This window comes from Lepisosteus platostomus, chromosome 13 (assembly GCF_059453375.1).
Source record: "Lepisosteus platostomus isolate fLepPlt1 chromosome 13, fLepPlt1.hap1, whole genome shotgun sequence".
Lineage (NCBI taxonomy): Eukaryota > Metazoa > Chordata > Actinopteri > Semionotiformes > Lepisosteidae > Lepisosteus > Lepisosteus platostomus.
In genome coordinates, this window is record NC_142623.1 from 16,021,448 (window position 1) to 16,038,130 (window position 16,683).

A 16,683-nucleotide genomic window follows, 5' to 3' on the forward strand; every position below is an offset into this window, starting at 1 on the left:
GACATAACTCAAGCCTCAAAAGGCACATCCTCTCAACGTGAACAGGAATTCTAGATCAGGATAAACACCAAGCAGTCAACTGGCTTTAATGCTTTTCCTTCGTTTGAATGAAAGCGTTTGGAAAAAGTCAGAGAAGAATCAGATGTGCGCTGTGCTGTCGGAGCAGAGCCGCCTCGAGAATAGCACGAACGGGCAAGGAGCAGTTTTGTTGCACAGAAAGCCAGAGACACGCAGCAGAGGCGAGAAGGGACACCAGGACAGGACGAACCAGGTACTATATACACTGTAGCGCACGAAAGCGAAAACGAGTTTTAACTGATTGCAGGCACGGGCCCACACGACAGCACCCGCCTCCTTTCCACACAGGCTCGCCCGCCGTGCCGGCAGACGGCCGGGAAAATGGACGCTTACTGTCCGCCGAGCAAGCGAGCCGCTGCACTCACCTGCGCCCGGCCAGTGCGCATGCGCCCCCTCTCCGGCGGAACATTCACCTCCGTGTTCACTCTGCCCGCTGCACCCCCCTGCCGAGTGCGACTGAGCTCTAATGAGCGAATATCTGGACCCACAGCTATGACTACAGGACAGCTCCAAGATGGCAAAGCAGTGAATATGCACAGAGAGCACAACTTCTGTATCAAAAACGCAAAGTGGTCACAGACATTAGTGCCATGGTGCCTGAACACCCCTGTGTTGATTAGGTGATGCGATGCAAACAAAATCCCTCTTCTACTACCGAATTAAACGCCCAGCATGCAAGACGCATTACAAAAGAGGGGAAGAGCCTCATTCTTTGTGTTTTTTCCACCGAATTCCCAAAAAAACAGAGACCTATAAGAGCACCTCTGTCCAAGAGCGCGAGCCTGAAAGCAGGCGCGCTCCACGCCAGGCTGACAGACGGCGCCGCGCAGGGGTAACACGGGCGCGCTCCCGCGCTGGTGTTGTCAGCGCATCCCGCTCCAGTGTAGCAGAAGGGCAGGGCGTGCTGCTATTGTATTCCTATGGCAAATGAAACGCGTGTATTTTCATATTTTCATCTGCTCATATCTAATAGGAAATACCATGTGGTGCAAACATCTCAGATATCTCAGGATCTACTTTATTTTTTTTAAATGAACGAGTTAGCTAATTGTACCACCCATTTACAACATATCGTCTACTGTATGCCTAATAAACACAAGGACAAATATCTCACTCCAGACCGTAGAGCACATAAGGCTATTGGAATATTAAACGTTCCGGGAAAATAAAAAAAACTACATCACATTCCAGTGCCGAGTTCGAGTAAAAAAACGTCGCCGTTATTCTAAATCCGATCATGCCGAGAAGCGACAGCTCTAATGAACGGTTCTGCGATGTGGTGTGTTCAAGAGCGCTCGTCTTGAAAGGCAGCCATTGAAGTACAAAGCAGCGAGTTAAGTTATTCCTTGAGTGGAGTTAACCCATCTCCCAGCAACCGCAATAGGAAATTACCTAAGTCAATACACGCTTCCTATATTATTTCCTATTCTGATTGCTATAGAATCCGAGGCAGTCACAAGTCACTTACGAAAGACGGCTGTCACGTTTTTAGATTCCTATTTTAACACAAGCCCGTGTCACCGCAGTTTTAACAAGACTTTTCGGTTTAAGACCCGGCTACTGCTTTCTTTCATTCGCTTCATTCTGCGCTGTCGGTGTTATTAGATGGCTCACCCACCCCCCAACCAAATACACACTCCAAAAAAAAAAACTCAAGATCGGCTCAGAGGCGGAAAGAGAACCAATCGAGTCTTTAATGACCAACATCTGTAACTCATGAAAACTCCACCAGAGGAAACCGAGACCCTCCCTCGGGAGACGCTAGAAATACACATTTAAAACATATATTTCTGCATTGTGCTAAAACTTTGCATTCTCGCACACGATACCTGAAACATAGTGCAGCTGGCGAAGTTAAGAGCTCTTCTTTCTGTTCATTCCCAAACAGCGCGGCAGGTTTGTTTACCTTTTTGGCAAAACGCGCGGTTTTCACACAGTTTAAGTCTCAGGTAAAAAAACAATTCTACTCCAGGTCGCCCCAGAGTCGATAGTTACTTCCAACGCGCTTTTCACACCGCCGCCTACCCCACCTGAGAGGCTCGGCGTACTTTCCGCTTCGACGCCCGCTTGACATTTAGAGACACAATCGGCCCCCGAGAAGGGAGACGAAGGGGAAAACACACGAACTCGGACACGCCAACGCGCAAAACAACCCGAAACCATTGACGGTTTATATTTGTTTATAGCGGCGGCGACCGAGAAATCACGCCCGCCCGCTCACCCACCGCCGAGAAAACCCTCAGTCTCAGCCGTAAATGCGAGGATACCCTTCCTGCTGGAGACAACATTACCTCAGACTATGTATCAGTAACTGCTCCGCTTTCGAGCATACTTATTTAACCGATGTTACCAGAGGACGAAGGACAAAACCCCTCAAATGTGTAGAGGCTGCTGAACAGCCGCGGTCGACTGGCTGTGTGGAGTACCGTTAGGGCTGAGAATAAACCTCACTAAACCATCCCACAGCCGCTACGACTAACACAGCAGCCAGCCACTGGGAAGACCAGACCCGCTCGCAAACTGGAGACGGGACAAGGACTGGTTCGTAAGCCTTGTAAACGTGCGCCTGTGCTCTGTCGTTTGTAAAAGTAAAAGAAAAGCGAGGTGTAAGTTTCCCCCCGCGTAGGTTCGGCTGCTTACCGTTTCACGCTCTCGCCCTCTGCCTCTCTCGCGCGCGCGGTCCTCGCAGCCCCGCGCACTGACAAGCGGGACAACAACAGTGCACCAGCCCGACGCACGGGGTCGCCGCCTCCTCCTTTTCTTAAAGGGGCAACGCCGTCCCTTCCCCGCGCCGCTCGAGCACAGGCGGCGACCCGAGCCGTCTCGCTCGCCGTCACCACCAGAGACTGTTTTTACGTGTACATAAACAACCGGCGTGTATCCTGTATTAATTCTGCACACCGCCTGGGGGGAAAAAATCCCGATTACGGGCGTTTCTATTGGACCTTTTAATTCTGAAGCGTTTTACATACAAGAGGGGACCCGGTCTCCACCCACCACTGAAGAGCTGGCCTACCTGGGCGGCAAAAAAGCTGCCATTGCGCTCTATACCTCTACCTAATCTTTAAACTTTTTTATAAGACGGGGGCTCAGATTTTACCAAGCCAGGGTGGAATTTAGCCAAGACACCGGGGTTAACACCTCCGCTTAGAAACGGTGCCGTGGCCTTTAACGGCCAAGTCGTTGCGATCTCTGCTCGACACTCTCTCAAAGGACAGCGGCGCCTACAGCAGTGTCCCCTGTCCTTGGTTTGGAAAAGTCTTCCCTAGAGAGAAGGGCGCCGCCTACAGGTCCACCCGCACTTTGGCACTACAATGGAGGGTTTCCATTACATTTCTGATCAGGCCGGGCCTCGTTCAGCTTCTAAGCAAAAACCAGACCACGCTTACGAAGTGATGGCGCTGCTGTGTCAATATGATGGTCATCGCTGATATCATTCTGGTTCTAGTTAAAACAGTAATTTATTACTCTCGATGATTTATTCCTTTATCTGTTCCGGAGGTTGGATATTTTAGGAACGCCGTAAAGTGGTGCTACAATATACAAGTCGACGTTGAAAACGAGGTTTTGCTGTATCGCTGAAATTGAGGAAAGAACTGCGAACTGCATTTACCCATCGTACTTTCCGGTGGGGGTAGTGTAAGACTTTAGGTTCCCCGAAATTATTTGTGAGCGCGCGTAATTGTTATTTTTAAAACCCAGACTCCGAAAACGTTTTCCTTTAGAATCGGTTCTTTTAGTGGTTTAAACGCCCAAGGCCGAAAACCATAGGCTTGCCAATATTAACAAAATCAAGGCAGCATTTCTTTCTAAACTGCGTGATCTTAATCTCGTTCAATTTCAATTCCTGGAAATATATTTATAGTCTAACAGTAGAGGCGATTCCGTCGGACGGTGCGCGCTCCGGAGAGAACCTGCGTCTGGCGGTTACAAGGGGTTGAGTGTGTAGTTTAGTGCGGAGTTTAACAAATTTAACATAATTGTTTGTTCACAGAGTTGGGGCTGTAGAAAAATCCGTTAACAACACGCTACATCTGAAGCTTTTGTTTTAGAAATAGACCGTGGTTAAGAGAAAGAGATTTTATTTTATTTTTTTCACTTAAACGCAGTCAGGGGACATTACTACAGTCCAGTTTATCCAAAGTTACATTTGTTCCCGTCGAGGTCACCTGCTGGTCACAACTCATTGGCTATATCAAGGAGGCCTCGCAGCGAGGGTGTAACTCTTTAAGAAATAACTTACGAGTCGTGCGCAACGTTTTGTTTCGGGTGTCATGGGATAACAGTAACATTTGGGGACAGGCTTAATCAGCTTTGGAAAAGTTCGACCAGCCCACAAAATCTGTTGTTAGTGACAATCTTCCATACTTCTCTCGGGGGAACGTGTGATTGTTTTTATGATTTATACAAGTGTGCTGTCTCGCCGGCTCCCCTGTCCTGAATTAAAATACAGAAGCTGGAATCCCTAGAAAACGCGTTTAATGCACCGTGAGATCCTTCGCTATCGTTGTGACCGAAGGCACAAACATGCACGGGTTCCCAGCCTCGCATTTACCGGGGGGATACAGATTTCCAGAGGGCAGTGGATTGGAGTCGACACCGGACCTTGCGGAGGTGTGACTGCCGGAATAAGGGTTTCAAACACACCTGCCTGAACGCAGAAGGAGCGCGTATCTTGTTGACAAACACCCGTCTTCTCCGGCTCGTTACTTTCGAATAGTTTATCGAAGTTTCCGAATACAACTGGCGTATTTGAACAGCAGCCAACGGTAACTCCAGCAGGGCAATTTACTTTATACCGGTGTTATCTTGAAGAACTATTCGCCGAACACCTATTTGAATACGTTGCCTCTGAAAATTTAACTTTAGCTTTTTAAATCACATTAATTATTTCTGGCGTGGATTGCTCGTGGATACGATTACGTTTCATTTTTTAGTCCTGATCTTCAGTTCTTTGCAAATAAAATGCACTATCGCCAAGTGCCCAGACAGGAGGAAAGCCTTCAACAACACAGCCGAATATGACACAAAATATATCAACTTCACCTACCAGTCAGCTCTTCCATGTTTTGAGTTGATATTGTGCATATACACCGGAAACACTTAAGAGTTTATTTAATTTAGACTTAGTTTGCGTTAACAAACCCATCGACCCCCCCCCCTTCACGCGTCTCAAATTCTCAGCCTGTCCAGTCAAGACGCAGATTTTAATCCGTGCTAAGCGCTATAAGTAGCACCTTATCCATTAAATACTGTGACAGGAGCTTTCAACAGCTCACAAGAGTGGTCAGAGTTACATAATCTGTTTATTTTAAATTAAACGTAAAAATATCAATCCACTTCATTTTGTTGGGTGAAAAAGATCTTTTAAACATCTGATTCAGTGAAAACGTTATGCAGAGAGCTGCGGCGCACTGATCTAACCAATTTTTAAAAATGGTATATTCCTTCAGATATTATTAAACGAACAATGGATTTATTCGCGCCCAGAGATTCGGATTTCCTTATCGCGGATTCAGAAAATGACAAGAAATTAATGATCAAATTGAGAGACTAACAAAACGCGCCCGTATCGCGCTTTCAGGTCCAGAGAACATCTGGAGCAAATCTGAGCTACAGACCCAGTCGTCTGCGCTTTTAAAAGGGTAATTCACAGACCTCGCAAGACAAGACACGACACTCGCAAACTAAATGAAAAAAATACTGTTGCTTTGAGCATTTGTAGTCCAAATGATACATTAAATCACACAACAGCCACTGTGACTTTAAAAAAGATTTTTAAAGAAGCTTACAAAAATAACCTATACCCACAATGGCACTGGTCCAGGGGAGCCCTCAAAAAGTCCAGTAAATCCTACAGGTCACCCTAAATCACTAGTTTTTAGGGACTAGGAACATTTGATAATGACTCTAGTCCATTCAGGGCGATTCACATCTGTGCTTCAAATGATAATCATATTATTAACGGTTAACTGTCTACAGTATATAACAAAACACCGAGCAACACTCGGCAGTTGTTAACTCGTTGTACACTTGTTAAAAGCTCCAGTTGCTCAGGTCTCCGATTTTAGTAGCTAGAACAATATTGCAATTATGCTCAATTGCACATAGAAGCCGCAAACGTTTCTTTTTCCGTTTCCAGTTATGAATCATAACGTCTTACAGTAATTAATGTATGCGTATGAAGTAAAGAGTAGATTGACAGAGATGGTGGGGTGCTATCAATATTTTAATCTCATTCCAGCAAACGTGTTTTACAGTCCAGCGCCAGATTGAAAATAAAACACTATTGTTCCAGAGTCTTTCGCATATCGAGGCATATGCAGCGCAGTGTGGTGTGAGGCTTAACGGTGTCATCGATTAAAAAAAGGAGCTTGGCCAGTCATAAGCAGCGAGAAAACTTCACAGCGCTGCAAGGCGCCCACTGACAAGATGGAGTGTAAACCCGTCCATCGAAGTTTCTCATTTCCTTTCCCATGTGTTTGAGAGAGCAAGAGAGAAAAAAGTTGTTTCTCGTCAAGTGTCGCGCCGCCAGTTTGAATGTTTGTAAACGTGTGAGCGGGATCATCAGGGCGATTCGCCCCAGTCTCCCGTGTTTTCTCCTCCAACATGAGTCACACACATCCGAGCAGCGGTGACGCAGAGCCCCCCTAGTCCCTGAGAACCCGCACCAGATGGGAAGGAGCGGAAGACTATGGGAACCCAGAGACACAAGTTTGAACTTCAAACAATAAAACGTCATTCATCCTGTCGTCTCCAAGGATGGACAAAACATTAACCATGCCGAGTCAAGAGGACCGTTTGAAGTTGACTTTTTAAACGAGTGAACGCAGAGAGCCACTGAAATAAAATACCGGTTAAAACGTGTCACTGCAGATCTGAAACCTCTTTAGAGTGACCTGAAACAGAACTCATCTGGACAGCTTAAGAGCAGGGGAAATATAGTATAACTTACCTGCCCAGAGCTTTGAGTCCTGTGAAAAGTGTTAAATGAGAACTGTTAAGGGAGGGATTACTTCTATAATTACTTTTAATCAGATACAAACGATTTCTTTGTAAAATTAGCAGTAGCTTTGGTGAAAAGATTTAAAAACAACATCCCCTAGGAAGCTCATTTAAGGGTAGTAATGTTGATTGGTGGTTATCTTGCCCTCGGAACCTGTCTTTATTCCGGGAACCTTCTATATGGAGCCTGGCCTCTTTTCCAGGCACTGTTTTCCTTCCACTGTCTCAAGATGCATTAACTAGGTGAACCGGGATCTGAAATGGTGACTCGTGTTCACCCAAAGCCCAGGGTATAGTTCCACCCACAGAAGACTACATTTTTCAGTTCTTACCACGAATAAGCACTGTTCTGATGTAAGCAGACAGATGACAGCGAGTTTAAAAAATTAATCCCTTGCACAAGGTATCTGTTACTTTAACCATAACCCTCTAAAAGATCTATTGCTATCCAAAATATTTGAAAATCTTTCAAAAAGCCACTTGTGACAATAATTGAAGATTCAACCACGTCCACACCAGGAAAGCTGGTCATTAGATGTGTTAATTAATGTTCCCATTTCCAAAATGCCATGTGAATCCTACTAAGGTAAAATGTGCATGACTAGCGTTTGTACAAACCATGTTAGGATACGCTTAAGAACAAACGTGACATCAAAGGATGTTATGTTAAAAATCTACAGTGCACTGGTAGGACTTTGGTTAAAATAATGTATATATATAAGAAAAAACAATGCTGGCCTGGTATCAGTCAAGAATAATTAGACGTATTTCTGGCCTTAAATGAGTGTCCTACTCTAAGAGGCTATAACATTTTTTTTTGGTCTTGAACAGAGACTATGAAGTTATTGTACCTGAGTATTCAAGTATTAAAAATCTGGCGAGGCATTAGCTAGAGAGACACAAACCTGGGGGCACAAGTGTAAACTACAGGAAAGTATTTAAAACTGAGGACAGGAGGCCCTTCTTTACCCAAAGGGTTGTGGGAGTGTGGAACACACTGCTCAGCCAAGTCGTTGAAGCTGATACTATGGCTTATTTCAATAAACAGCTGGATAAGATCCTACCAACTACAAAATGTAACTACTGTAGATGAACAGCCTCCTCTCACTTTTAAGCCTTCTCACATTTGGAAGTAAAGAGGGAGGCCACAGAACCCAGAACTACAAAACCATCCACAGGACAAGGTTTAGTGGAAAAAAATCAAAAACAGCCTTTTAATACAAAGCAGTAAAATTACACAGGAATAGCAAAATAATTCAAGAATAAATAAAAAAAAGGCAAACGTTTTCACATACAGTAGAAAAAAGCAGTGTGCTTTTGGAAGTGTCGGCTCCAGTAGTACAGCATACAGGTGTGCATGGCATACATGTTCCCTTTAGATCTGGAAAAGCAGGATTTCACCTTTGCAGATTACCCACAGTAGCAGACAAACACTTGTCTATAGCAATGCCCAGGTTTGGTTTGCAACGAACTGGATACTAAGTGGCACTGGTCAGTGTCTGACAGTGCTGTAGTGACTACAACCCTCAACCCCTAAAGTCTTCTATGATTTACATCAGTGAAAAACCTGACTGGAATAAAATGCCCTTCTCCCTTCCCACTACATGTGTGTTTTGAGAACCCAGCTGTTCCCAAGCATTACTCCGTTTATCACACCACAGCCAATGACCTTGGATTCCTTGGCGAGGATTCACGGGAGATAAGGGCCTACTTCAAACTCGCTTCACTGTACCTCCGTGCCCCCAAAGTCTTGCCATTGGTCTTATCACACTTCCCTACCGCTTCTGGGAAATCCCTACACAAAAAGAACACAGCACACCTGAATGCACAACTCCCCCACCTCCTCCACTACACAGTTCAAAGAGGACAAAAATACAGAATTTTCTGCTTTTGTACGCAGTCCTTTTGCTAAAGGTCAATGCAGTGTTCTTGGTTTACATTTCCACTATGTAGAAAAACTAACGACAACAAGAGTAGTCTGCATATCAGTGCAATTTCCTTTCTTCTTGTTTTTATAATTGTGATTCTCTGTTGTTGCCAAGGGACTGCAGTTAAACACAAAGCTAAAGTGCTTCCTCCAACATGCATTCTGGATATCAGTTAGTGAGATGGCAGCAAATCTGGATAAGATGACTTTTGCAAGGCTAGTGCAGTTAGTCTGTGCAATAGCTGCTCTTTCCCCAAGTTTCAGTTCTGGGGCTCATGCATCCACACACTGCTGTCGCAGAATGGAAGTAGCTGGACCTCTGCAGAACACAGTCTCTGTTTTAGGTGGGAGTGTCAATCGGATCTGTTTCTGGTCATCAACAATTCAGAAATAATAATGTATGAATCATTTAATAAGAAAGCTGTGGGAGAAAGAATGGAGCTGTGTGTTTCTGACAAATACAGCAGAGTATTTCTGAAAAGACTAAGTGCAGAAATGGGTCAGGCAACAAAGATCAATTAAAGGGATCAATTTACATCAGCAATTAAGAGCTCACCTGTAACAATAGCCCTAAGTCACAGGGGTTCTCAGAACCAGAGCTGAGAATCACAGATTTACAGGATGAGATCAGGTGGGTTTTTGCAAACTCTGCCCAGTGTAAGTTGATCACTGGTTCAGACTTTTAGCTAAAGAAGCTTCACATCTTAGTAGTAATAGCTGGTCACAGGAAGGGGCAAAATCAGAGCAGCATTTCTTTTATCTGAACTTACAGAAATCACTCCACTGCAAAAGGCCTTTCAGTGCCAGGAGAGATGATTTTAGTGTCCTTTAGCATGTTAATTACGTCTCTCATGCAGAAACAGATCACATTTTTCCAAAACAACAAACAGGAATTTGTTTGTCACTAAGATCCGGGTTGTTTTGAGGGCTGTTTTTTCACCCCACCCACCAACGCTGACTCAGAAGCTGGCTTCAGCACAGCCCTGCGCAGTGGTGTGGTAATGGGTTGCAGATGATCCTAATTACTACTGGCAAAGTTGCGCTGTCTAAAGAAAGTCTCATACTCTGCTGCAGAACACGTCTTACAATAGGACGCCTTTACCATAACAGCTTGCTTCTTGCAAGCATTGTTACATTTTGCAGGCATTTACACTATTATCGCCTAAATTTATTTCAGTGAAGCTCACAATGTACTGGATTAAGAGTTTACAAAGTCTTATGCTTATCCCTGACCTCTGAAAAAGGCCAGGGTGCTTCAGTCCAGACTCAGGAATGCAGTTTTTAGTCAGCGGTCTTAATCTAGCTGGTTAAAACTAGCTTTCCTTTAATTAGGAGGGGGTTCAGTCCATATTGTCAAACCGTTAATCTGATTTGACACTGTAACCCCAGTAACAATGTTGATTTCAACATAGAAAAAAGGAAGCTTGAAAGTGACAGAGACTGAATGAAATGAAAATAAATGGAATTTAAGTCAAAGGAACACTTGGAAATTAGTGGGTGCCTGAACAGTGTTCCAGTGACTGATGTCCGTGCTATCCCATGAGTGTGTTCCGTCATTCCCAGGGTGCACTGGGGAGCCAGGAATGGGCAATTTGATGAGGAGTCAATTTAAACTCTGTTAAATCTGCTCTTCTCTTCCTGCCCTGCAACACTAAATAAGACAGCTACACAAAAAATGGATCCTCTGAGTACTCCTTCCCCACTTCCTTAAGGATCTAAGATGTAATTGCTTACAAATTAAAAAACACAAGTCTTAGGAACAAGACCTGAGTTCAGAGGCAGAAACAGAAATAAAACCCTCAAAACACTGATCACTTCATTGTCCGGATGTGGGAAATCTTCAGCGATGCACTAGGCCTGCTTTCTCAAGAAAGGGGGGAAAAGCTGAACCTGAGGAATAACACAGGGAATGGAAAGAAAAGATAACAGTTCCCTCTTTATGTGTCAGAGGCACATCCCTGTGCTGTGGCGGGAAATGCCCTTGTCTTCATTCCAGTGAATGGTTGCTCCTTCAGCTTGGAACAGTGAAGTCCTACAGAGGAGCCTAGAGAGCAACTTTGCCTCAAGGGAAGATGCAGAAGAGGATGACCCTAAATGAGTGGTCAGACTGGGTTCCTGGAGCCCTCTTCTCTGAGTGGGAGATTCAGCAGAGCCCTCTCTCCCTGCGCTCCACCAAGACATGTTAGCAGCTCCGTCTTTAACAAAAGCACATTAAGGCTTAAGAAGAGAAGTGTGCGGTCAAGAGACTTCCTTTCGTTTTTCTGGATCTGCTTCCTTGCTGCAACACATCAGTGACACACAAAACAAAATAAAACAAAAAACATTCTGACTAATTTTTCTTTATGTTTTTTCCTCAACCTTCCACTTTACGAAGACTGGATCGACTGAAGGAGTTCCTGTTAGGAGAAAAGAAATACAGACTTTGATCAATCACAAAAAACACGGTTCCACATAACCCATGCCTAGACCTAGACAGCTGCCACTCATTGCTCTTACTTGGTGTCTACTGCACAGAACAGTAAAAATAAATGCATTCTTGTTACCAGTACTGTAAGCCAATGCCATGCCTCCATTCTGATAATGCCAACTGTACCCGGCACATGAGAAGAATCCCATCTCTTCACTGGACAGCAATCAGCTTTTGAAAGTACAGTATATGGGATATGTAAATATCTATGGATTTTGTAAAGAGGTCAGATTTTTTGCCACTAATCTCCACCTCTGTTTACCATGGTTTCAGCGATCGTATGAGCAAGTGAATGAATGGAGAGGGAGAGGTGAGTGGCACTAAAGGAGACTGCTGCCCGTCTATTCTGGTGTGGCTCTGTGTGGAGGGGAGATTGCCGCGATATGAACTGGGATATCAGAAGAGGAGAGTTCTCTTCTCTCCTCCCTCCAGCCCCATGCCAAGCAGTTGTGGAGCTCACCGCTGACTGGCGTGGTGCATCACAAGGGGCTTGTACAGCTGGGGAATCTTGCGGTTCAGCAGGGGATGGAGCGATTCCTTCAGGCGGTTGTAGTTCCTCTCCAGCTCACGATGGTACTCCTTCTGGTCAGGGCCAATCAGAGCCTTGTTTTTGCGCAGGGCATCCTCACACCTAGACAGAGAGAAGATAGAGCATCAATGGCATGGCTAAGTGCAGGGGAACACCTCCACGCTTACAAAGTGAACATGCACGTGTGATTTTATTCAGGGCCAATCTATCTGATGCAGGTCAGCAATCTGTTGTTAAACTCAACAGACAATTTAAGAGGTGGCACCTAAACAGGTTGAGAGACACTGGCACAACAACATGCAGAAAATGTATTGGAATCATCTCCAAGTCAACTACTAGTGAAGTGAAAATAAAAACAGTTGAAGAGTTGCTAGTGGTGGAAACGCGGAGGAGCAATCCTGAGAAGCTAGGCTCACCTTTTGGTGAAGTCCTTGAAGCACAGGCGCAGCTTGTTGTGGTGGCGAAACAGCTTGGGGTCATCAGGAATGTCTGCCAAGAACACCTGGGCCACCTCCAAAGGGCCCTGGAAGAGCAAGACAGACACGGATGGCCAGAGCGAGGGGACACAGCTCTACTGTTCACTTGCCATTTACCCAACACAACTCTTAATCCAGTATTCACGTTAAATTAAAGAAAAACTCAGGCTACAGCTGTTTATACTGAGCTCACAATGGCTGTTCAATTCTCATGGTTTGATCCTATTTGTTAGTTCCAATGACAATTGCAGGAAAAGCCCCTAGCGGGATCCAAAACACTTCCTGAAAATACACTGACGCCAGTGTTTCTGTATATGATAAGGATTGTAGGTGCTACTGGCTCACATGCTACCTGTCCTTGCACACCCACAGCTTGTGAGATGTGCTGCAGGAGTGGGTGGGTGGAAGGGGATATACCAGGGATCAGTGGGGACTATTCTGCACTGCACGGACCGCAGTGAGCATTATGTGTACATCTGCAACATCCTGGTTTCACTCTGACCCTTTCTGTTCAACAGAGTCGGGGTCCAGCACTGCTAATACCTGATTGACAGTAGTGCCCACACTGCCCTGCAGCACCATCTGGAGCATTTTGGCATCAGCGGGGTCCTGGTGTGTGGCAAAGGCCAGCTCTTGCGTCTTCTTTTGCATGTCCTCAATGGCCACCTCAATGGGGATTAGGATGATCTAGACAGAGGAGGAGGAGTTTTCTTACAGCAGTCCCTAAAAGTAAATTTATGGCAGGCTATCTAGTCATGCTGAGTTGGCCTGAGACCACACAAAGTGGAATAAGCCCCAGGGAGATTAAAGGAACTGAATCTCTTTAGTCATGAACAGAGTAAGTCTTCCTGATCTCAAAATGCACTTGACTACCTCAAGGCCAACAGTGAAATAAGAATCCCGGGACACAATGGGAATTTAGGTAAAGTGCATTCAGGACTGAAAAAGGATGTTATATCCTGAAAAGGGTTTAATATCTTAACACAACACTGCCACAGAGGAGTCTGCAACTAGCCATCTGCATTGTAGAAGTTCATTTGAAGAAAAGATCCTCTGATCAATAAGCTGGGTGGCCTCTCCTTGTGCTACTGTGGCAGAGTGGAGCGGTATGAAGGGGCAGGCTGACCTCCTCTCTGTGCGTGACGTTGATGCGGGTCTTGATGTAGGGGAAGGCGTGCGAGGTGGTGAGGATGGTCTTGCGCTTGTACTGCTCGTGCAGGTCGCCATGCGCCCGGCCGTCCAGTGTGAAGGGAGTGCAGTACATGAAGGTGCGCAGGTTGTAGTTCTTGTCGAAGTAGGTGATGCGCTCCTTCAGCTCGTAGGTGTCGAAGAAAGGCTCCACGTAGGTGATTTGAAGGTATGCCTGGAGACACATGCCAAAACCAAGTAAAAACATGGCCATTTTCAGCTCAACCCCACGCACAGATCAGCACAAGAAGAAAAGGTGAGAGCGTTCAACTGCCACACTTGCGCACATGAACATCAATTGCAACAGGATTTTACACTTTCTCTGGAGTTAAACTCTCAGCTTTCTGTACAGTTAAGAAAATAAGTTATCATGCCTGAAATCTGTAATACATTCAAATACGTCCTTCATTTTCCATCTTCTTGTATATTAATTTACACTGAATTTACAAGGGATCTTAGTCTTAGCCTTTGCACTTCTTTGAAACTTCACTCTTTCATGGTATACATACAGTGCCCTCATTTACTCTTAAACTGTAGAGACCTTTGAGATATAGCTTACCACGACTAGGTACGCTATAAAATATGAACACTTTGCTGAATTGGCTGTTCTGCTGTATCCTTTATGAAGCCTCATAGTAATAAATATTTAAAAGTGACTATTCACAGGTATGCAGATTAGTCCACATTCTTTTTATGGCATCTTTTGCTTTTATTCACCTTATTGGGGTCCAGTTTGGTCTTATCCACTGGGTTGGAGTCCTTTACAATCTCCACTATGTCGTCTCCGAAGCGTTCAGCATAGAACTCCTGGAACACAGAGACAGCAGGTCAGCAGTGTCGACCAGGAGACACTGCTTTGTGCCTTGTAGACTAGGATGCTGTTTCATGACATGACTGCTGGCCTGTGCACTCTGAACCTGAATGACCCGCCAGCAGTTGTGTAATAACAAAGCTAAATTGAAATTCTAGACCAGACTGGTCTGCTGAAGCAGGGCTACTCACCAGCAATTTTAGATAACTTGAACTTTCCCAGGTGAAAGTTTGCTTGACCAAATAGCAGTCACTTAGTCACTAGGAGCTCTTTAACTTTTGTACATTGCCACGCTCCTGAATATTCATAAAAATTAAGTTCAAAAACGAAAAAAAAAGAACATTTAAGACGTGAAAAGTGAAAAAAATCATCTATTGTTCCACCCCTGTGAGTATGGAACAGATGGCCGGCCCGCTCAGTTGTTCCCTTACCTCAAGCCGGTGAGAGATCTCTGCCAGCTTGGTGATCGACGGCTCCTTATACACAAACTCTTGCTCATCCAGGTCCCCGAACCGGCAGCCATAGAACCCCACTCGGAAATAGGTGCCAAACATCCGCTTCGTGGCTGCAGTGGTGGGAACAACAGCAATAAAATAGGAATCATGAGAGCCACAGACCAAGGACAGTCATCCTTTCAGGTCCAATGTTTTTCCAATCCAGTCTTCAAGGGTAGGAGAGGCTTCCAGAGGTTATTATTACTGTATTTAAATAACTGCATATTTGGCAAACTGAAGAAATTTAACAAGTTTCTCCAGGTCTCCAACAGATAAGGATTCACAGATGCTGATACAGAATGAGGGCCCCTGGTTTCAATTCCACCCCTTCCTGAACGAATTATTTGCATAAAAAGCCAAATCAACCGCTCTTCTCAGGCATTAAGCAGTTGCTAATTGAAAAACACCCATAATGCCTGCCGAAATTCAGCCTTCAAGGAGTGAAGGTTGTCCAAAATATCCATTTTTGAAGGACTGTGACCCACAATTAGATTTGAAGAACATCAGCTCAGACCAGGGCCATTCCAATCCACTGCACTGCACTGCACAATTCTGCTACAAAACTGCCTTAATTAATTAAGAATTACAAAGGAGTGATACAGCCATTAAGGGTCTGGTTGTATCAAGGAACTTTAATGGAACACACTGAAGAGATTGAGTAGCTCCTGCTTAGAAAGATTATGAAACATTAACAGAGCTTAAACCTACAGCCCTAGGTTTCATACCCCGCAGTGTTTCATTTGTTTAATATTTCTCACAGAGACGCTCAGCTCCTGAACAACGTAGGCTGACTCAGTGCAAGGGGATGCACTCTAGCTAGGAACCGAGAGGCAGGGGCTATTCACAGATATTTGTAGCATCTTAATAGTTTGTTGGAAAAAGCAGAAACAGATCTGCATTCAGATCCCAAGGGAATATATATATATCTCCCAGCCCTGTGCTATTTATTTTTCTTGTCTTATTTTTGGAGGAACATTTTTTTATTTAAAAATAGTCACATGCCCTCATGCCCTCACACCAAAACAATTACTAAATTACAAAATTTCAACTCAGAGAGAAAGCTGAATCACCCAGTATGTCTCCTGCCTGAGATTGGAGCACTGAACTAGTGCCCCTGCTCCCTCAGTTTTCCACACAAACACAATATTATAACTGTGACAGAACACCCCACACAAAAATTAGGAGACAAACGCAACAGTTTCTACTTAGTCGAGTTCTGTACGTTGTTAAAGGCATGAAGAAGATGGTTATACACACTAATATTTATGTTCAGGGACAGACAGTTTTCTCTTGTTTCCACAAAATTCCTGAGTGGTTCCAGACAGAACAGAGAGGGAGGGAGATGGAGCAAGGACACAAGGGTGTGTGGGGACACCAGGGATGTGCTGCAGAGGCTCTTGTGTAATCAGCACTGCGCAACACACTGAGTGGGTCTTGGAGGACAATTGACCTACTTTGGTTTTTTGTTGTTTAAGAGACTTCTCCATAAAACACATGCAAATACACACCTGTGTGCACTAAAAGGCCTCTGTGACTGATAAAAGGTGTTATTTCAAAGGTTTTTAAAAAACAGCTTTCAGACTATAATCTGTCCAGGCTATATAGGTATCCTAGCATCCTACTTTGCTCAGGAAAAGAATAGTATTCACACTGCTGTGTCTCTACAGAACATTCACTGAGTGTAATTGAATTCTCCTTTGAAAGGGCC

General features: G+C 44.7%; 2 protein-coding genes across 7 annotated transcripts in view; both read right to left on the reverse strand.

Annotated features, from left to right (window-relative positions):
- The window catches only part of kank2 (KN motif and ankyrin repeat domains 2), a 53,848-nt gene extending 50,973 nt beyond the window's left edge, over positions 1 to 2,875 (reverse strand). Inside the window, exon 1 of one of the 2 annotated variants that reach the window (XM_088603478.1) lies at positions 2,719 to 2,875. The gene's annotated coding sequence lies outside the window, so the exon portion shown is untranslated. Of the gene's footprint in view, positions 1 to 1,907; positions 2,021 to 2,718 lie in introns of those variants that run through there. The other variant, XM_088603479.1, reaches the window with a different exon arrangement.
- Positions 2,876 to 8,268: 5,393 nt separating this feature from the next.
- Positions 8,269 to 16,683, reverse strand: part of dock6 (dedicator of cytokinesis 6) — a 71,294-nt gene continuing 62,879 nt past the window's right edge. For all 5 annotated transcript variants that reach the window (XM_088603472.1, XM_088603470.1, XM_088603474.1 and 2 more), the window contains 7 exons: positions 14,913 to 15,038; positions 14,388 to 14,477; positions 13,609 to 13,845; positions 13,026 to 13,169; positions 12,423 to 12,529; positions 11,938 to 12,108; positions 8,269 to 11,406 (listed from right to left, as the gene is read on the reverse strand). In XM_088603472.1, the coding sequence (XP_088459598.1) occupies positions 11,364 to 11,406; positions 11,938 to 12,108; positions 12,423 to 12,529; positions 13,026 to 13,169; positions 13,609 to 13,845; positions 14,388 to 14,477; positions 14,913 to 15,038 (918 nt within the window). In that variant the 3' untranslated portion in view covers positions 8,269 to 11,363. The remainder of the gene's footprint in view (positions 11,407 to 11,937; positions 12,109 to 12,422; positions 12,530 to 13,025; positions 13,170 to 13,608; positions 13,846 to 14,387; positions 14,478 to 14,912; positions 15,039 to 16,683) is intronic.